We start from the raw sequence: 22,257 nt of genomic DNA, 5'->3' as shown, positions 1-22,257 counted from the left end.
TCGGCCTTCCTGTGTGAGAGAGAAAGATTTTTTTAAACTTACTTTTTCAGTTTGATCAGTTACATTTATGGAAAACTCTGAAATTTAGTTTAAGTTTTAGTTTTTTTTTTCCTGTGGAAGGAAGGCAGCAGTCTCATCTCTGTCTAACTGATGGATGTTTCAGAGGTGACTTCATCACAACTACCACAACGACCCCTTGTGGACCCGTAAAACACGCGTTTTTATAGCCTTAAATATCACATAATTAGCGGCATTAAATATCCAAAGTTTGACAAAAAAGTAGAAAATACTGTTGTCCAAACCCTGCGTTGAAATGATACATTTTGGTATTTCAAGTTTTAGAAGTTTCTTATAAATAATATGCTGTAGAGGCAGTATATTAATTAAAAACAGTACACCCGCAGCATTTAGTCTAACTCTACACTTGCAAGATATAATATATGGGGAGGAATCCAAATAAGCATTAATGCCTATAAGAACCATTAATATCTCGTTTTAAAGTTGGACAAAGCCATAACACACCAAATAGATTAGATGTATTAATTTCCATGTTTTTTCCTCCCTTATTTAGTTTATTCATTATCTAAGGACTTTGCAATCATTCGTTTATCTGTTTATTTTAGAAAATTTGTTTTTGATTAGTAAGATTTTGATATGGCGGAAGTACACGTGCAGCCTCTTTGGGGCTTTTCCCTACACAAGCAGGAGTTTTTAAAAGGAAAGTTTGAGTTAAACTTTTGTGTTTAGTAAGAGTTAGAGCGGTCATGACAGGTGGTATAATAATTATTTATTATTATTATTATTATTATTATTATTATTATTATTATTATTATTATTATTATAGCTGCAACAGACATTTCAGCTCCTCTGACTCCTTTAAGTTGTCCAGTCGCGTTTATAAGCTCGGGTCAGACTTTCAGAGCACAATCTTGGCAACTTCTAAAGGTGAAAATTCACATGACTGTTCGTAACAAAATTGGGTATTATAGTTTATTATAATACCCATGGACAGTAATACCCGACAGCAAATTTTGCTGTAACTGGTGGTGGAAGTTTGTTGTATCTGAAAAAGTTTATGTTAAACCGGATTTTATACAAAGCATCATCTAACTTAAAGCCCACGTTGCACGAGGACATTCCTGTCAGTCTCAGACTAAACCACGTGGGAACAATGTAATATAGAGTCAGCAAGTCAATCGCTTCCAGTGGAGAGGTCAGAACCTCTCAAGTGCAGGCTCACGTTGTCTTGGCCAGATGCCAAGGCGTTTACATCTCACTGCTGGATTCAAGCCAACGTGCAACAAGATAATGGACAGAGATGCAGAGAAGGCTGCGTCTTCTTCTGACGTCCAAGCTTGTGTTATGCAGTACATCTGAAATTTATCCAGTAACCTTTACTACGTCTGATTGTTTTCCAAAAGAGAGCATGCCTTGTCCCCTTTTGTCGGGGTGACAGCAAACAATAGAACATATTTTCTCTCTTTCTTTGAGTCCTGACAATAGTTTCTGATGGCTTAACTTTCTAAGGTTAACTTTCTTTCGAACGAAAATATGCCAATATTTATATATATTAAAAAATCAGAAAGACAAAGAGAAAATTAGGTTTACAGTTTCTATCAGGCATAGGCTGTAATAATAATAATAATAATAATAATAATAATAATAATAATAATAATAATAATAATAATAATTAAAATAATAATAATAATGATCGACAATTCAGACAAACTTCTTTATCAACCTCTCTGGTCTCCATCCATTAAAGCCCATATCAGAACTTCTCAGGTGTCATAATTTCCGGCGGTACCTGAAGGCAGCATGTTGAAGTGGCCTGTGTGATATATGAGGTGTCCACTTGATGTCACTATAACTTTTAACTCACCATGCAGGACAAGTCAGAGAGTCAGACACTGAAGCCTAACTTTAAAAACAAAATCCTGAAAATTGATAATGTGTCTTGAAGTAAGAGATTAGATTCTTAGACTGTGATTGGCTGCGATCAGAGTAACTTTATTTTGTTGCTGATCTGCGGTTAGATAGCATTCATATGATGATTTAAAAAAAAAATGTCTGCGCAAGGATCTGCAGTCGCGCACTAACAGGCAACACAGAGATGAGTCCCGCCTCTTTGACATCCAAAACGGACTGTGTAAAGGACCAACCAACGAACCCACCCACCTAGGAGAATAGAAAATCCTTCGGACATCACCGGAGAGCATCATTCCTGCATCTGGACGGGTGTGGAGTGAAGCGTCTGGATGAGAACATCCGGCGATACCTCACAACGCAGCTCATAAGACTGCAAAACATGAGGCTGCTGAAGAAAGTTAAAAATCCCACATCCAGCTGCGCCAGGTAGTCTGCTGCGACTGGAACTGCAATCATGTAGCCACTTTTTTTGTGATGAATTCAGAAAGGTGTGTGATCAGTAGGTACCATACAAGACAGTTTGGAGAGTAGTTTATAGATTGAGGTGAACTCTCGGTGCGTAGAAGGCAGAAACAAGACAGATAGAGGTTTATTTGCGCTCTTGGTCCCGTCCACTCCAGCCAAACATGGCAAGGCTGCGGAGGAAAGCTTGCATAGCTCTGTTTCTCTTTACACTGTTCATATTCGGGACTATGATGGGACTGAGGACCCTGAAGCCTAGTGACGGCTTCTCGGATTTGGCTCCGGGCTTGGAGCTCCTGCCGATGATAGGGGGGAAGATGGACCGGCGCTCGGTGTCCCGCGACACCACCACATCCCTGGGTCAAGCCCGCCCGGCTGGCAGCAACACCAAAGCAGTTTTGTCAAACTCAGGCCCCGAGGGGACAATATTTTATGATGTTCATATTTTTTACTACGTCTGGTACGGGAGCCCACATATGGACGGTAAATACATTCACTGGGACCACATCCTGGTTCCACACTGGGACCCTAAAATCGCATCCAGCTACCCGAGAGGGAGACACATGCCCCCCGAGGACATCGGTGCCAGTTTCTACCCCGAACTTAACCCGTACAGCTCAAGAGACCCGGACGTGTTGGAATCCCACATGGAGCAGATCGGTGCATCTGCAGCAGGTACAGTTTAGAGATGTGGTTTTCTTGGATAGAGATCGACAAAAAGAGCTGAATATTGTTTTTTTTTTCAGCTCAGCAGCTGCACAGACATCCGGCTTTTATAGCTAAGATAGAAGCTGCCTCCTTTTCGCTTCAGGGGCAGAAAACATTTTCAGCACCACACATTCAGTGGACAGCTCCCTACAAGCTCAGCTGAAAGTCGTCAAATATCTGCTGCTGAGCTTTTTTTCTGCTGCAGAGACAAAGTTTATGACTGTGAAAACCCCAGTTATCAGGAGAACAACTTCTTAGCTCTACATTATAAGCAGACCAATTTCCTGACAGTTAAAATAACAAAATTTAGGCAGGAAATTTTTGAGTCTGGTCCAATTCAGTATGTTTTTTCCACACAGCATAGGTCTGGACTATATGGTTGAATGACTTGAATGTATTAATAGGCATGATATGGCAAATTTAGCCAAAGACCACATTGGAAATGAAAAAGTAAGTTAAATTCTAGGAATTGTTAAAAAAAAAGTTAACAAATGTAAAACAAAAACTTCAGTAGCTAATTTTGGAAGTTTTTCATCACACTTTGGTTGAAATCGTTACTTTAAACAACAGAAATATAGGTTAAAAACACAATGTGTCCACATCATCCTCATGATACGATTCCACTGTAAGTCAATAGATGGTAATATTTTTGTAACTTTATTTAATCAAGTTGTCTCATTGGGATCAAGAGAGTCTTGAGAACAAAATATTAATGGCACACAACCATATAACCAGCATACAAGAGCTGACACATAAAAACCAGAAAACCAGCAATCAAGTGACAAATAGAGTTTTAAAAAAAGTCAAAAAACATCCTTTTATAGACTTTTGAAATCTCCAACGAGCTTGGGGGCTGTTTGCAGTTCATTGCATTTTTAAAAAAGTGCATGATTATGGGATATCTACAGTTAAGTTGGTGCACTGTAGTTGCGAGACTGAAATGAAAGAGGAGATGTAAGGTATTAAATTATCATCCAGCTCACCATTCTGGGAATTTCAGGGTTAGGTTTTTTTTTTTTTGCTGTCTCATCAAATATTTATAGGCTACAGTATGTTGTTTAGTCTTTTCAAAAACTTGTATAGCTTCCCTAAAAGACAGCAGACGCCTTCCACAGCCTGGTGTCGAGTAACAGCCCCTGTGTGTCCAGCCTTCAGCACCCTACACATGATAGGCCCTGATGTTTCTGTCCTGCGGCTCAGGAGGTTATTGTACACCATCCAGAATGATGACCAGACCATCCGTCCCTCTGAAACTGCACCGCCTTGACAGATGGATGATGGAGGGGCTGGCTCACGACGCTTAGTTAAAACAATCCATTTAATTAGACACCACAGCCAGCCAAACTCTGAATAGTTCCACTTGGCCGGATGACTGATTCCCCGCCACTTCACAGAGGCCCGTAAATAAAACAAATAGCAGTGGCCATATTCTTAATATACACATAGACATAGTTTAGTATTGTAATCTAATAGTCCCCCACAGCTCCACAGCAAGTGGACATGACTTTAATGAATTAGCTCTGAGTGCATATTCAGATCATCTCTGGTGCCAGGCACCTCCATGGTTGATATGAAGCCATTTCTCAGCCAGCATCAGAGCATGAACAAGCTTTTCTCCACTGGAATTTACGAGCTGTCACACACTCGAGCTGCGCAGAGAGATTGCTACTAAATAAGACATAATAAATAGTTCTAAGATGACAAGTGCATGTTCATCAATCATGGGCAGGATACGCATGACGGGCAGGTGGGAATTTTAGATAAAACAATCAACCCTCCTCCATACAGCATCTACAAGCCACAAACCTCACCAGCATCTGTCTGAGCCTTGAAAAATAAGCATGGTAATTACCCTAATGGATTACCGGGGCATAAATTTTACAATGTGTTCAATAAAAGTGCAACTGACTGTGTTCGTTCAGCGGTCTCAAATGAGTCTATAAAACTGTGTGAAAAAAACTCAGTGTAGATTAATGAAAGCAGAAGTTTTTCAGCTCCTGTTTCTCCCACAAGGATTGTCAGCATTTCTTACAATCCGCATGAAATTCATACATAATTTTAACAATGCTTAGGATAACAGTGTCATATGCATTATGGACATTTTCTCTCAGCAGACGCTCTCAGAGGTATTAATCAGTATCTTTGGTCCAGGTTGGATCATCAGACTCATGTGTTACTCGTGTGTCTCCAGGGGTTCTGGTGTTGTCCTGGTATCCTCCTGGCCTGGCTGACGACTATGGGGAACCCGCTGAGGATTTGGTGCCAGCTGTGCTGGATGCCGCATATAGACACAACCTCAAGGTACAAAGGCATCAGCACTTTCTGAGTCTGTGTGTGTGAGACCTGAAACAGAAAGGGGGAAAGAGTTCAAAGCTACGAAAGAGAGCAATGAATCAAATCTATTCTGACGCTTCTATGATTCATTCAATTTAAGTTGACAAATGTTGATTGAAGAGTTGCTTTTCCACCAATAATGCTGTATATAGGCTTTTACTATAGGCTATAACTGACATGGAAAATAAGGTAAAACTTCCAGCCTGCTGAACTCCTCAAGGTCAAGAATAAAAGCCTAAATTGATGTTTTGACGTATTATTTTATTTCTGAATAGTCACCAGAATGTAAATGAGGCTGAGGTAAATATGATTGTGTGTCCATTATCTCTCCATCCATTCATTCCATTAACAGCACAGTGACACAAGAGCTAGAAAAGGATTATTGATGCTTCACAGAGGTAAGCAGAGAGCTTAACACCACTCAGGGTAGTAATCTCAAACCGGGCATTATGCTGTGGTGTGTAACACACAGAAGTGTCATTTTGCTTTTGTCGCAGGAGAGTAAGATTGAGAGCCGTTGAAGCTCTACTTTCTCTGATTTGCCTCCTATAAAGCTGCCTCTGCTACTCAGGGATTTGACTCTGGATGTTTGCAGCTGCAGTGACATCTCCAGCATTAGAGCGAAAAACGGGTCAAAGAGCTTCTGCTGCTGCTGCTGCTGGATCAGTTAGTTGTTCAGTGGGGACTGAATGAGCTCGGTGTGGAGGTGGTGATGGGGGGAGTAAAGCCACATGACCAATTGGCAATTAGGTTGGAAAATGGCACATTGGAAGAAATAACTGCCGTCCATGTTGGTCCCACTGCCTCCTGTCACAGTATTGAAAGCTTATTAAAGTTTTACAGGGAGCACTCGCTTGTAATGTGATACAATTCATGTCAGATGCTCTCCCTATATAGGAAAAAAGGGACGGTAAGAACGAGAGACTGTCTTTGATGACATAGTAGTCAGTTTTCAGCTCCACAAAGTTTTTTGTCAGACTTCCCTTTTAAAGTTTCTGTGAATGAGTGTGCAAGAGCCATACATCATGTATGCATGTGTTTATGTGCATTTTAAAAGCTGCTCAAAGGCCATAATCATCCTTCTTTCTGTATGACTGAATTTGAAAAGACATAAAAGAGAGACAGACTTGTAAGAGTTTTCCTGTGTCAGAGCAGGTACCATTTAATAATGCATCAACAGCATTTGCTCAACATAATACATGCTAAAGTGAAAAAAAAGCCAGCTTACATGCATAGAGGGCAGGAACCAGATAAATCCTTTGCTGCTCAAAAACAGTGTCTGCATTACTGTGAAGTTTCATTTGGTTAATATGATGTTCATAGGAAATAAAACAGTAAACTGAGGCCATAGTATTATGATATTTTTATGTTTTTGGAGTACTGCTATCCAAGTTCATAAGTTGAACCACCCAGTTCACTTAAAGGAAGCACACCTTCTTTAAATTCGAGAGATGATACAAATATGTCAAATTATGGGGAAAAAAGTTCTTCCAAAATAAGCTTCAAATTTCTGCACCAAAGTCAACATGTTAAGAATGTAATTGTATTTATATGAGCCTATTGAGGTATGTTCCTATATTTTAACATGTGTGACACCAAAAACGATCAGTCAGTCCCCTTTAAGTTAAACAAGTTGTATTCACAACACTACTCAAGGTGAAACACAAAGCAAATTGAAAGTTTTATTATTGTGACACAATTCATTATCACGGCTGTCGGTGTTCGTGAATGCTGATGTGAAGATAAAGATCATTTATTTTCCAGCAGCCATGTGACACATACTGGCCTCGTCCTCTTCACAAACAACTTTGACAAGATGGCAGTGGGTTTGTCAGGGCCGCCTGTCAGATTTGATATTACATTTGTTTCTTCTGCTGTTTGGCTGCAGGCAAAGAAATAATGTATCTCTGCGAGGGCAAGATGAGCACAGCGGGATTAGACATGCAACGCTGAGCTGATGAGGTTTTACACATAATGCTGTCAGGAGAAAAGCTAATAGATTGAATTTAACGCCACACTTTGTTGTCATCAGTGACCCAGCAAGCGTGACATTTTCGTAAAAAGCGTGGAGGAAGCGTGCGTGGTAAAACAGACTGTGACATGCTTTCTACAAATCAACTGAACATTTCAGTATCTCACTGAAATAAGAATGAGCTGCTTATCGTTAATGAAAGCACTTACAAGATCACAATCAGAGAGCAGAATAGCTTTAGAATACAATTATTCTGTGTATAGCTTGCAGTATTTCCAAGCGTCCTTTCCAGTTCTCCTTGTTTTTGATGAACTCCTCCCACTCCCTCTGCACAGAAGGACATTTATCTTTGGACTGCTTCTTCTTGCAAAATTTCAGCAAAAAACGCTGACAAGGTAAAGGTCTTTGGCTCTGATCATTTGGAACTCTAATGCAAATTTTCTAAAGCAACAACCTCAAATAGTTTCTTTGCTCTTTTCAACTGAAAGGCAGGTTAAAAGGAGAGAGGAAAGCCCGAGTAAAGAGGACAGATGGTCCCACAGGAGCAGTGGCAACAGCCAAAAATGTATCAGATGAAAACAGACATATCTGCATTCGGCTTTTAGTAGCAACATGGCTAACAGCTAATCTGAGAAATGTAGTTTGGAAGTGGAATCAGCAGGCCCTTTGAGAGTCTAGTGTATAATTTCAGGAAAAAAAATGGTTAGATTATTGAAAAGGATGAGCAAACAATACAGAGAAAGAAAAGAGATTCATAGTACACTTCACACTGACCTGCCCAGACTCACAACCTGTCAATATGCACTCTGTATTCCATCCGATATCTCTGTCCTTTCTTGTCCTGTCTTGTCTTGTTTTGCTTTACTGCTTGACAGAGCAATCTAAGATACTATGACAGTCTTTGTGGTTTAATGTAGCTCAATGGGGCATGAATATAACATTAACCTTTTCCAAGATTTACGGCTGGATGAAGCTACTGGGGGTCCCCTGGGCAAAAATTCGCTGTTGACCTCATTGACCACCACAAATATTTAGCAATATGCACCAACAGATTCTGAAAACAAATTATACTAGGGCTGCGACTACTGATTTCTCTTTCATTATCGGTTACTTGTGAGAGCGAAAAATGCTTCTTATAATTCCCGACAGCAAGAAAGCAAAAGTCATTCAGTTTTCTATCATATTGTATATAACAAAGAAAAGCATCAAATCCTCACATATAAGAAGCTGGAAAGTGAGGAAAAATAAGTAAAACCATTAATTATCGAAATACTTGCATATGAATTTTCTCTTTATCAACTAATTGATTAATCAGTTCATCATTTCAGTGCTTATACAGACTAAAAGAATTAAGGTCATAAAACTAGATTTTGATACCTTTACAATGACCGGGAACCAGTCATTGTAAAGGTGTAAATCTGGGGCCCACAGGGAAGTTTCCCATTTTGCTGGTTGGTAATGCAGCCATGCCAAAATCAGGGAAGTTAAGCATCCATGGTGGTATAGGGAGCTTCAAAGAACAGAAATACACTTAATGACATGATTAGCATATTGGTATGAGTGCATATTCACAAGATCATTTAGAGGTGAATGAAAATTTGATTCGCCTCTTTTGAGCAGAGCGAACTTACCAAAATACAAATCCTACCTCCATCTTACAGGCAATCCCACACCACACAGCTAAAAACACACTGACCCCTCTTTAGATAACGCTTCAAGAGAAAGCAATGTACTTTTTATTATATAAGTTGAGCAGTATTTCAGCAGCACCCACACACAGCTCATGTATCGTTTGGCGGAGTTGGAGAGCAGATCACAGCAGTGTTTCTGCTCGACCTCAGCTTGAACAGGAGCTGAAATAGTCCTCCTGCCCAGGGGAGGGTGGGGGCGGTTTGGTGGGGACAGGGTGGAGGGGATTAGAAGCTGGGTGCAGGAGGGAAGGAGCAGAGGGGAAATGTGCATCATGGGTCCCATGACTCAGTTTGCCTCTGTGAACAATCTGAACCCTGAGGGGCTGTAAAAGTTCTATCCAGTAAGTAGGCCATGTAGCTACATACACAAGGGAATATGACCCATGGGTGCCCAACGATGGCATCAGCCACACTTTCTTGTTTCTACACTGAGTAGCTATATTGAGTCTTACATGACCCATTGTTGTGTGGCTCCACTGGCTTTGACAACAGACTGAAACTGACAGTCTTGGATATAGAAATGTGCCCAACTTTGTTGAAATTGATCTAATTGTTTTAAAGGTCTGTGTGTTGGCTCACATCCGTCCCTTTGTGCTTTCTGCGGGCCATGGCACTAAATTTGACTCTGATCAGCATAAATCATGCTGGGGGTGTTTGAGGCTCATGCTGTCAATGTTTATGGGGTATTAAAATGCGTCGTCTCTGTCTCATTTACTTCTAAATTACCACAGAGTAATGGGCCAGTGTGTTTGGGAAAATGAGCTGAAGGAGTTTTCTAGTGGCGTCCGCTCTGCTGCAGTGAACAGGAGACCATAACAGCTTTTTTGTCTTTGTGGATGATATTTATGTGGCTTCACATCCTTAAATACCTCACCATTTTTTTCAAAATAGGTTCGATATTTGATTACACTTTGCGGGGCTGTTACTTTACAAGAGGTCCAGAGAGTTATAGCTTCATAAACACTGATTCCTGGCTATGATTTACTCAGCTGGCCAGGATCTTTTTTCTATCCGCTGTACCTCTATCTTTCTCCAAATTGATATTTTGCAAGCAAAGTGCATCTGAAACTATTAAAATGTACATTTTTTACACATAAAAAGCACTTAGCATCTCCATTAAAGGCACAAGTGATTCTGCTTTTCTTGTCTCCAACTAGTTTATCTACACGTCTGCAGATTAAAACTATTTGCTCAGATATAACCTATTCCAAACATCACTTTAATCCATTAGTACACTTACGGTCAATGTCATAGTGACACACTTAGTGCTGCCAACAATCCCGTTTCCACATAAAAAATTTCAGTGTGAACCATTTACCTGCAATACAACTTCCCTATCATAGCAGCACTGACAGGGAAACCATTACAAAATATATTTAACAAAATAAAATGCAGTGAACACAAAAAAAAAAACTTGCTTGATAAAGAAAAATGTTCTTTAATCTTGTGGATCCTCTCTCAGTATTCTGCTTTTTAGTCACACTAGCAGCATCACTCTATGGATGGCAGTGTCAATCTGTATGTTGGGCGATTAACCACTCCAGACTGAAACATCTTGACAACTATTGGATGGATACAATTTTGTACAGACATTAATTGTGCCCAGAGGATAAATCCTAATGACTTTGATGTTCCCCTCAGGATGAATTGTTTTGTACAGCACTGCATCACCACATCAACATTTCAATTTGTTCTGTACTTTGATTTACCTCTAAATAATTGAAAAACTAAAGACATTCCCATCAGGCTCATCTGTAAGGCTATTTTGTGCTAAGTTTAAATTAGCAAATGTTGTTGTGTCACGTGATAGCACGGCTATTAGTCTAAATTAAGATGGTGAACATGATAAACATTATACCAGCTAAACATCAGCATGTTAGCATCATCACTGTGAGCATTTTAACACGCTGACATTAGCATTTAGCTCAAAGCACCGCTGTGCCTGAGTGCAGCGCACAGAGCTGCTAGCTGGGCTGTAGAATCTTAGTCTTGTCCAACTACTGGACCAAATGAAGACTCACAAGGATAAAACAGGAATCATCCAGCATAGGCTAAGTTGGCCTTGTGTCAGTTCAGCTGTTGATGTCTTACATCCATTTAGTTACTGTTGGCCTCCATTATCTTAAAATGCCATTTTCATTCACATTGTTCCCCTTGGGTGTCCACTGCTTGAGAAGAAAAGTGTTTCACTTTGATCATGCATAATTTAAAGTCACTGAATTCTCTGGCCATGCCGTAAAATATTCAACTTAAGCACTTTTTGTGTATGTGTCACTTGAGGTCCCTTGTTCCACTACTGCTTTTGCTCATCAGTGTCAAATAGATGTTTCTAACAGAACCATTAACTGAGCATTACAAAAGTCTCCACAGGGACACCACAAAGGGTGAAAAACAGCTCCTGTGTAGTGTGACAAATTTGTCATGAAAATGAAACACAGTGGTTGGTTCTTTACAGTTATGTCGTGTCCAAAAGGATTTCCTTAAGTGGTTAAGTGTTGTGCTGCACCGTTGGTGTTATACTCTTTTATTTGTAGGTCTTTAGAAAACCTGTAAACAACTGATCAAACTTTAATTAGCTAGAAACCAGAGGATCATGTTGTTGCATTTGTCAGCCCTCAATAAGAAGTCTCCCTGAGGAACTGACTGTAGCTTTTAACTCAATACATGCTCAGGTCATCTATAAGTGCTGACTGTGGCATCTTTCTTTAATGACAGTAAAATGATGAATGGAAACCAACAAGGTGTGTGGTTGTGTGTGTGTGTCTTTCTGCACATTTTCCTAGGTTGCATTTCACATCCAACCATACAGAGGACGAAATGACCAGAGTGTGCATGACAACATCAAGTATATCATTGACAGGTATGCACTGTGACTGCACATCTCCATCACTGAATCAATTTAAATAGAAAAGCATTAAGACTTCATGCATAGTTTAAAGAACAGTTGTTACAAAACTGAAATACTTTCAGAAAGCACATCTGATTATATAAGACAGTTTTGTTATTTATAGATGAGTCTCTGAAGCAAAAGCTACTTTCTAACCTTAGTACTGAGGTTACTCTTAAAAGCAGCACCTGTCAAGTACAGACAAACTCAAAACCCCAAAGGCCCGAAAGGTATTCAGTTTCCAATAGGGCTGCTACTAACAGTAATTCTTGATTAATTGCTTAATCATTTTGTCCATACAAATGTCAGAAAATATTGAAAAATGCCTGTTGTAATTTCCCAGAGACAAATGTTATGTCTTTAAATGTCTTATTTTGTGTGACTAACAGAAAAAACCCCAAAGATATAGCAAACAAATTTTCATTGTCCCAATAGTAATAGACAGTGATGACCATTGATGGTGTGTCTACCCAACACTAACGAGTGCTGCAAGTAACAATTATTTTCATTTTCATATTTAATTGTTTAGTCTATAAAATATCAGAAAATAGTGAAAAATGTCACAGTTTTCAAATGTCTTGTTTTGTCAGACCAGTCAGAACAGTCCAACCCAAAGATATTCAGATTACAATAATATCAAACAGAGAAAAGCAGCTAATCCTCACATCAGAGAGGCTGGAATCAGAGATTTTTCTGGTATTTTTGCTTGAAAAATGACGGAAATAATTGATTATCCAAATAGATGCAGATTAATTTTCTGCCGACCGACGAATTGATTACTTGACTAATCATTTCAGTTCTACTACATATCTTGACACCTAATAGTGAGGTTGCCATTAAATGTGCTACGAATAGTCCATGATGTAGTTATAGTTTTCTCAAGCACCACCATGTGGTTAAAACTTGACCTTGATCAAGAGAGGCTGCTCCATGACAACGTATCTCAAAAACTATTAGATGGATTTCCATTAAATGTGCTTTTGACATTCATGGTCCCCAGAGAATGAATCTTATGGTTATTGGTGCCATCGGGCCAAAATATTCACTCAAGAAATATCAAAAAGATTATCAAGAAACTTACTGAGTACATTCTTGCTCCCAAGAAAATAAACCAGTTCCAGGCAGATCGCAATGATACTTGTTGATCGCATTAAAGCTCCTCAGGGGATAAACTCTTTTGAACTGATTTTAATGACCTCCATTGTATTTTAGCTCCTGTAAAATACATTAATCAACTAATTATTTCAGCACTAACTCACTGTGTTATTTTTTTACTGTGTTACTGTCTTTAAAGGTACGGTGACCATGGAGCCTTCTACAAGTTCACCTCCAGCACAGGGAAGAGTCTTCCTCTATTTTACATCTACGACTCCTACCTAACCCCTCCAGAGTCCTGGTCTGAATTTCTGTCTGCTACTGGCTCCCACAGTGTGCGTGGTTCAGATTATGACTCCATCTTCATCGCCCTGATTGTGGAGGAGCGCCATAAGCATGACATCCTCGCAGGTGGCTTTGACGGCATGTACACTTATTTTGCATCCAACGGCTTCTCATTTGGCTCTTCTCACCAGAACTGGAAGGCCATCAAGGCCTTCTGTGACGGCAACAATCTCATCTTCATCCCCAGCGTGGGACCTGGCTACATCGACACCAGCATCCGGCCGTGGAACAACCACAACACCCGCAACCGGGTCAACGGCCGTTACTACGAGACGGCCCTGCAGGCGGCGCTGAACGTGCGGCCAGAGATTGTCACCATAACATCGTTTAACGAATGGCACGAGGGGACACAGATAGAGAGGGCGATGCCCAAAAAAACTGTCACCCGTGTGTACTTGGACTATCAGCCACATGGACCTGATCACTACCTGGAGCTGACCCGGCGCTGGGTAGAGCAATTCAACAAAGAGAAGGAGCAGTGGCTCATGTGAGCTTTCATTGAGAGGACTTGAAACAGCTCTAGTAGATATTTGTGTGTGTGTGTGTGTGTACACATGAAAGACAAAGAACAAAAGAGACAGGGAGTGAATGTAGGGATTGATCAGTATAGATGTGAGTGCAAAATAAGATGCATTTACTTTTAACTTGACTTGATGTGTCAGTTTCTGCAAGTCTGTATTTGTGCACACATTGTGAACTTTAAGGACACAGAGATGAGGGTGTGTCTGTCATGGTTCAGGTACAAGCAGCCCTCAGTTGTTAAGCTGGGGAATTTTCTTCAACTCCAATCGACAGCCCAGACTTTCAAAATGATCTGAAGGCCTGTTTCTGCTCCCTGTTCACCTGGTGCAACTTAATGGACAATTAGCTCAAACACTCCCACTATCTGAGAAACTACTGCCTGATATATCCATACATACTATTTGTCATCAACTCAATGGTCTCATTTCCCTTTCTGCGGTTAAAATAATGGAACTGATCATAATAGCCAGACACTTGGAAATTTGTTTTCATCTACAACAGGCTCTCAAAGACAATGAGGCACTAATGCTGACTGAAGTTCAGAGGGCTTCATAAAACGATGGTTTGTGTTTAAAAGACATTGGTAGAGGTTAAGCAAGCAGGTGAAGAGAGGTTTAGTTGCTGCTGTCATGCAAAAAATCCCATATCTTCAACGTGATTAAAGGAATAGTTCAGCATTTTGGGAAATACTTAACTTTCTTGCCAGGAGTTGGATGAGTACATCCATACAACTATCATGTTGGTCCATCAAATATGATGCTAATATTAGCTTAGTTTAGCATAAAGACCGGAAATCCACCTACTAGTTCCTAAAATGTCGAACTATTGCTTTAAGAGTTTTATCTCAAATACAAAATATTTCAAGAGGATTTAATATCATTTGGTAGATTTTTCAATCTCATAAAAAAGACTGCAACAAAGAACATCGTCCTGAAGGAACCAGAGGAATTAACTGATGAGCAAAATCAAATGCAAAGTATATATATGCTTATAGCATGTAGGTTAGCACTGCTCCTCTCACATATTTGGCACATATTACCTTCTTTCACTGATGTAAAAATCAACCAGATTAGACGTTAAGTGTTTTTAAGGAAATGGTCAGCATTTGTTTTGGATTTGTGAATAAAAATGTACCAGACAGGACACTCTGCTCTACAGATTTGTGTGTATTTAATTTAATTAAATTTGTCTGTTAAAGTAAAAGCTACTTTAAGTCAGTCATTTTTTAAAGAATCAAAGTACGCTTTCTGGTGTGTCTTTGGTTGATTTCCATGTGAAAGGCACTTCTGAATCTTACTCTGACTTTTGGTTTCACACTCCATTAAGAATCAATGATAAGTGAAATCCAGACACTAATGACAGAAATAAATAATGACAGAACAACTCAAATTGTTTCTTATGCATGAAGAAGTTTGAGGCATTTATTTTGGCTGTGCCGAGGACGTACAATCTTTCAATTAAGTTGACATGAGAAAAAAAAAGACCAATTTTTAACATGCAAGTGGGCAGATGACATTTAGTACATCCGCTTGGTCTACTGTGCTAATGACCCCTATAGAAATATTTAGTTTAAATAAGAAAGTCAAACCATTATATTCCCACTTAAACCACATTGGTATGACAATGAGAAAAAGTATAACGTTTTGTTTTTATGCAAAAAGAAAAAAAAATCCTGTAACCATAGCTGACCTTGTTCCATGTTACTGAATAAAAACAAGATGTGGTTGAATAAGAAATCCAACAAAATCCCATGATAGCAATCACAGTAAGGCAGAAAAAAAAAAAAGGGTCTCAAGACCTCAATGCAGCCATGAGCGTTTTAAGACTCAAGTCATTCCTGAGTTCAAGGTAAACCCACCTCGACTATTCAGCATTTCCAGGGAAAACTAACCGGAACAAGAGTTAATTTTTTTTTTTCCTGGAGGAGCCCCGGGTTGAAGCTGGTTGTGCGTCTCAGCGTGTTGCGGAGTGTGGAGAGTTCGAAGGTCATTCTTTCCCCGAGTCCTCTGACAGTCCATATTTATGTTGCAGCACATTAACCGTAGAAGAAAGGGCACTGAAAAACAGAATTTCTCATTCTCATTTCATGTACAGACTTATGTTCGGATCAAGCGTGGGAGGTTTGGAGGGGAGGGATGTGACGTTCAGAGTCAGAAAGTAGAGTACAAACACAAAGGAATAAACCTTCTCCATGTGGTATTTTTATCACTGTCAGCACCCATTTGTGGCAGACTCACAAGTACATCTATGTGTTGTAATTTTCTGTGGTCAGAATATCTACATCTTGTTCACTAGTTTCTCTGATATTTATAATCATGGAAGGGGCGGCAGGTGTCTCATCCTCTCGTGTATAATAACTGTAGTAGTGAAGTACATTGTGATAATGCTGTTTAGGGCTGCAACTAACCATTATTGTCATTATTGATTAATCTGTTGATAATTTTCTCAATTAACCGATTAGTTGTTTGGTCTCTAAAATATTGGAAAGTGGTGAAAAATGATAGAATCAATGTCTCTATAAGTCCAACCTCCCGATCAATAGTCCACAACCCAGAGATATTCAGTTTACTGTCATAGAGGAATATAGAAAAAATATTCACATTTAAGAACAAGAGACAACAAGAGAATTTTAGCATTTTTTTCTTAAAAAATAACTCAAAGCGATTAATTGATTATCGTATAGTTGTGGTAATTGTCTGTTGATTGACTAATTGATTAATTGACTAATTGTTGAAGCTCTAATGCTGTTCCTCCAGTAGAAAGAACAGCAGTAAACCTTGATGCAGGTGGATCTTTTTAACCCTCCTGTTGTCTTCCCGTCGACCATGCAACTTTTGTCCTCCCAGGTCAATTTTGACTCGGGAGGACAAAAGTCCACAGATGCTATAAATTTTAATAAAACACCCAAAATTCAATGAAAGTAGTGATCATTACTTTTACTTGCAAAGTGTGTGGTATGGAACCATCCATGTGAATTTCAGACCATTAGATGAAAGAAATCCATATTTCTGATATAAAAACATTTGTAAACGGGTCAAATTTGACCCGAGGACAACAGGAGGGTTAAGACATTAACCTGTACAGGATATAAAGTGTAAAGGCAAAAAATATACATTTTTAATTGCTCAGTGCAAAAATAAAATAGATTGCGGATTAGATAATCTTTCTGTTCTGTTCTTGAGTTAGGTTTTCCTCTGCTAAAGTTTTAATGCTCAAATAAATATGTTTGTGGCTATTAGTTTGATTTCATTCAAAGGGAAAAAAAAGCCAAGTATAACTACAGCAAGTGTAAGCTAACGGTCTCCTAGTAAGAGGTGAAACTTACCAGCCAGGTCTGATGATGCGATATTTGCCGTGTACTGATAGGTCGACCACTGTTGACCCGAGGCGGCTCTGGTCTCCTATTGGTCCACCATCCACCACCACTGCTACTTTGGGCCAGAGCTCCTTAAACTCCTTCATAGGAAAAACACAGCAGCGTTACAGGGAATATACGTACACCATCACTAGGTACAAATTTAATATAAAAATATATTTTTGTCAACTTAGATGACACAGTTGAAAAGGAGATAAATATCCCCATATTCTGATTTTAGATTCTGAAACAAATAATTTTAAAAAAAAGGGGGGGAATAGTTCCTTTCTCACACGTTTTCACTTACATTTACGGCCACAGTGCTGGTTTGTGAGCTGATGTTGGCGCTGGTAAGTGCGAGAGGCTCCCTGCACATCTGGCAAAGACGCCTCATGAAGGCATGATCTGGGATACGGACGCCTACGAGCTGAGGGGCACAAGGACATGTAAACAACAGATGTTCTACATTCATTTATGACTCATTAAAAAAAAAAAAATACATAGCTTATTATTTCTCCATGAGTCATAAGTGAACGAGTCTAGAGTTTTATTCACTGGTGTGTACTTTTAGTAGTATTCAGTTTAAATAGTGGACTTACTGAAGTAAAAGGGTTGAAATCTGTGTTCAGTACTTCAGACCTTTCAAACACCAGAGTGACAGGACCAGGTAGCAGGTCACACAATAGCTCCTTCTTCACCATCACCTTACAGTACCTGTCCATGGAAACAAAAATAATGATGCAACCACCATCCATCAGTCTGCATTTACTCCCCTGTTTAAGTCAGTGATGTATTATAATTTCCACAAATCCTGCAACAACTCAGAGAAATCAAACATGGCTGCAAAAACATACAGTGTAAAATATACATTATATATATTTCTGTGACAGCAGGTGCAGGTTTAACCCCGTGCCAGTCACTCATAGTGTAAAAATGTGTCTTATTGCTGGGGGGGAATGATGATCTGAAGATGATCTTCGATGTGTGACTCCAGTGCAATACAGACAGTCCAGTAAGAAATCATTAACACTTATTCAAAAAGGGACTGATGCCAAAACACATTTACCACTGATATTTTAAATTATAAAACAATCCGCATTCAAGATGTAGCTCCAGTGGATATAAGAGCCCATCATGTTCAATGCACGGCTGTTTATGTCTGCACTGTTTGAGTGATCAATGGTGGAATATTCTTTCTTAACTTGAGATCAAAGTTATCCCCTAATACTGGTAGCCTGTACACTTACTTATAGATATCCTGAATTTCTCCCACACAGATGGCCAGCGGTTTCTGCCCATTTCGTCCTTTGATGCCGTACGTCTTTCTGATGGCGTCAGAGTTCTGGGCCAGACATGCCAGGCCGTAGATGGTGTCTGTGGGCACAGCGACAACGTGGCCCTCCTTCAGAGCCTTCACGGTGCAACTCAGGATTTCAGCAGCATCTGCAGTTCCAAAACAGGGAGGATCCGGAGGGATTTATCCACAGAAGCAAATGATACCAAAATACTGAGGGTAAACACATGTGTATGCTATTTTTAATAATATTGTACAGTTGAGTTGAATATTGTGGATGGATTTGGGGGTATTGAAGGGCTGCAAAAGATAAACCAACAGGAGGTGGAAAGTAACAAAGTGCATTTATTTCTCAAGAACTGTAGTTAAAGGGGCATTCCACTGATTTTATTTGTGATAGTCAAAGGAGCTTTGTCAAGTCAACACACATTTCTAACAGAAAGCCTGAGTTATAAACAGAGTGTGTGGAGTTTAGAAGACGTGTGTATTTACAAAGGCATGGGCCATCCAACTTAAACACAGCTATAGGGTTGTATTACGGGAAGTGCAGGAACCAATGTGTTTGAAGGTTGACCCACACTAGAGACTAAAGATCAGAACATCTTGACTTCTACTGTGTCAATGATTTTTAAAATCTGTTTCTTGTGAGTCCCCTAACTTACAGAGGTACAATACTAAATCACTGAAAACTCATTTAAGTTGAGGACAAGCACATCAAAACTATACTTAATTATATTTACATATACACTAAATATCATTGTGTGCTACTTCATAACTCTACTTTTTAATCAAATACATGTAATGACTGTGGTTAGTCTTCTAGTTACTTTGCAGAATGATGTGAGTGAATTGACATAGTTTCTATTGACTACCAGTATACCTGACCTACCCACCACATCAAACTGATGCTTACATGTTAACGCATCAATGATGTAACACTCTGTACGGCAGTGGTTCTCAAAATGGGGTCACAGGACCCCCAGGGGTCCTTGAGGAGGTTCGAGGGGCCCCCAGCAAAAAGTGGAATAATTTATTTTTTACTTTAATTCCATCCATAAGTAACACAATGACAGAATGTATGACTGACTATGTTGGTTATGGGTTTCGTATGCTTTCTGTAATAAAACATCAAAAAGCAAAATTCTTATCAGATGAGGGTCCGTGGTCTAATTTGTGTCAGTTTAGGGGTTCTTGACGTGAAAAAGTATGAGAGTCACTGCTGCAGGGAGTCACTGCTCAGAGTGAGTCAATCGATCATCTTCATTTGCAGACTTATCTTATTTAAGTTTAGGATCAAAATATTTCTCTCCATTTGAACCCATCAAACCATCTGATGCCACAGACTAAAAAGGACATGATGATGACATCATCATCATCATTATGTCCTTATTTCCATCTTCTTTGGTTGCCTGTGTATGAAGTACATTAACTTGGTTGTCCAAAATCATTAAACTAGTATTAAATTCTGCAGTTGTATGGTTTTCACCTTTGAAATTTGAAATATATTTCAGTCTGCGATAGATTAGGCAAGAAACTATAAAAATGTAACGATTACTCAAAGAGCACATTTGAAAACAACACAACACAAAGCCACAGGAACACATGCAGTCTGAGAAAGATGTAGGCTGAAGCTGCAGCTTAATGCCTACAACAACAACAACAACAACAACAACAACAACAGCCTTTTTACAACCCAAACCCCATCTGACATCATAATGAGTCTTTCTGAACATACACTTTCAAACTTGATCAGTACATTAAAAAAACTTATTAAGTCTGCTTCATGCTGTCAATTCCTCATTACAGCTTTCCCATAAATTCACCCAATTAACTGAAATACGTCATTTTTTCCCTTTTACATTGGTTCTCACAATTACTTTTTTTAAAACATGCAAATCTGTGAAATCATACGGCATTTCTCTCATACTTTTGGATACTTTCAGGGTTTAATTGATTTTTTAAAAAACTCTATACATTATTTGCACCGTTCAAATCTCTGAACTTCAGAGCCTTTCATTTAATAAACACACCTTTAAAGTCACATGTGGGCAAACGCAGGAATCTGATGTAACACTCATGTAACATGTTTACGTTACGTCCTGACAAACATCTTCAATAAATCTTTCCCGAGCAGCTTGAACCATCACATATTTTCAAAGCTATACAATGACCTGAAGCTTCTGCAGTGATTGACCGACCTGTGAGGCTCTCCTGCCGGATAGACGGTCCATTGGAGGTCGGCGACGACAAATGCAGCACTTTGGTTTTGAGCTCTTTACACATTTTTGCTTCGTGTCGACGAGCCGCTGCTGAACTGTGAGCTCCACTGGACTTTATTAACTGAACAGCGAGGTTACAGACGGACTTCATACAACAGTGTCAGTAAAACAGCTTATTTGTCGTTTCACAGACCAAGTCGCATGTTGTCGCCGGATAGAGGTAAAGAAGAGTCTTCCGGGTTACGCCTCCAAAACAATGACGCTCACTTTCTTCAAGGGCCAGCAGCACATTTAATTCAAACATCCACAGAGAGGAGTCTTGCTTTATTATGAGACTTCATTACAAACTAATGCAGAGATGTCTCATCATTTGCAAAACAATAATAATAGTTGTTATTTCACTGGACCTAATGGTGGAAATAGTCCTGCTCTCTCCAGATATATTCGTTGTATAATTTCTCTTGATTTTTAAAAAATCTCTATATATAGATATACTGTTTGTTTTTTGGGTGTCAGCAGTTCAAAGCAAATACTTAAATATCTTACCAATATTTGTATCAGTTTAGTTAAATCTCATGTCCATAAAAGTAAAATTCATAATAAAAAAGACAAATGTTTCAGATTGTCAAAAATGAAATGCAGTAAAGACTTGGAGAGAAAGAATTTGAATTTTATATTATTGTCCAAACTATTTAACTTTTTATTATATTCTAATTTAGTTCTTCTCTATTTCTTTATTACTCATGAACCATAGGATATTTGCTATTTCTTATCTGTTTGTTATTATTATTATAGTTCTGCAAAAATAATTATAATTAATAAATTAAAATGATAGTAAAAAAAAGAAGAGTAAATACATAAGTTTTCTGGTATGGTGTAATCCTCCTCAAAGGCATTAATATAATGGTATCTGGAAAAGCATCTTCTGACATTTCTTCTAACTATCCAACAGATGTGCACCCACTAACACAAATATTTATTTATTCAGTGTTACCTGCCAAGCCTCCTAATCACCTGCTCATTAGGAAAATGTGAATCACCTGTTTGCACCTGATTAAAAACACAAAGGCAAATAATTGAAATGCAGAGTTTACAAGACAAGTATGTCTGTAGTCATGGCCTCGGACACAGGTAACAAAACATTTACGCATTTTCTGCACATTTGCTGCATTTTCAGTATTTCTTATGGTGCTTATGTAAACCAGTTACAGATTGTACAACAGAAACAGTGGTCCAGCAGAAAGAGGAGGGTATTCCTCCAGTCCAACAGGTCAGCCAATGTTTCACTGATGTCTCTCTGCTCAAACTATCTTGTGACCAACACGTTCTGTCCTCCATAGGTCCTGCAGGATGTTGACGGCAGGCTGGTGACCCTGTCTGAGAAGATAACACTGTGTGATAGAGTCCTGGAGGACCTGAAGGATCTGAGTGATCTAGTGGTGAG

General features: G+C 39.1%; 2 protein-coding genes across 2 annotated transcripts; one reads left to right on the top strand and one right to left on the bottom strand.

Annotated features, from left to right (window-relative positions):
• Positions 1-1,778: 1,778 nt before the first annotated feature.
• On the top strand, positions 1,779-14,622 carry LOC121905765 (glycoprotein endo-alpha-1,2-mannosidase-like protein). Its single transcript, XM_042424270.1, has 4 exons — positions 1,779-3,066; positions 5,291-5,400; positions 11,880-11,956; positions 13,278-14,622. Exons 1-4 carry the CDS (start codon positions 2,556-2,558, stop codon positions 13,912-13,914), a joined length of 1,335 nt encoding a protein of 444 aa, XP_042280204.1. The 5' UTR covers positions 1,779-2,555; the 3' UTR covers positions 13,915-14,622.
• A 712-nt stretch (positions 14,623-15,334) lies between these two features.
• Positions 15,335-21,745, bottom strand: yrdc (yrdC N(6)-threonylcarbamoyltransferase domain containing). The gene is made up of 7 exons (XM_042423820.1): positions 21,671-21,745; positions 20,793-21,083; positions 18,548-18,743; positions 17,900-18,014; positions 17,608-17,727; positions 17,271-17,401; positions 15,335-16,001 (listed from the first exon to the last, which is right to left on the bottom strand). The coding sequence occupies exons 2-7, from the start codon at positions 20,962-20,964 to the stop codon at positions 15,932-15,934; spliced, it is 804 nt and encodes a 267-aa protein (XP_042279754.1). The 5' UTR covers positions 20,965-21,083; positions 21,671-21,745; the 3' UTR covers positions 15,335-15,931.
• Positions 21,746-22,257: the final 512 nt, after the last annotated feature.

This window comes from Thunnus maccoyii, chromosome 10 (genome assembly GCF_910596095.1).
Source record: "Thunnus maccoyii chromosome 10, fThuMac1.1, whole genome shotgun sequence".
Lineage (NCBI taxonomy): Eukaryota > Metazoa > Chordata > Actinopteri > Scombriformes > Scombridae > Thunnus > Thunnus maccoyii.
Note: the sequence above shows the minus strand (reverse complement) of the source record. Positions and strands in the feature narration are given on the sequence as shown.

Excerpts from the sequence above, each read along its gene's own strand:
- LOC121905765 (XM_042424270.1), top strand. The coding sequence starts at position 2,556 with ATGGCAAGGCTGCGGAGGAAAGCTTGCATAGCTCTGTTTCTCTTTACA. Across the intron at positions 5,401-11,879 it reads CATATAGACACAACCTCAAG|GTTGCATTTCACATCCAACC; the intron begins GTACAAAGGCAT and ends ACATTTTCCTAG. Across the intron at positions 11,957-13,277 it reads ATCAAGTATATCATTGACAG|GTACGGTGACCATGGAGCCT; the intron begins GTATGCACTGTG and ends CTGTCTTTAAAG.
- yrdc (XM_042423820.1), bottom strand. The coding sequence starts at position 20,964 with ATGAAGTCCGTCTGTAACCTCGCTGTTCAGTTAATAAAGTCCAGTGGA. Across the intron at positions 18,744-20,792 it reads CCGGCAGGAGAGCCTCACAG|ATGCTGCTGAAATCCTGAGT; the intron begins GTCGGTCAATCA and ends TTGGAACTGCAG. Across the intron at positions 18,015-18,547 it reads GAAATTCAGGATATCTATAA|GTACTGTAAGGTGATGGTGA; the intron begins GTAAGTGTACAG and ends TTCCATGGACAG.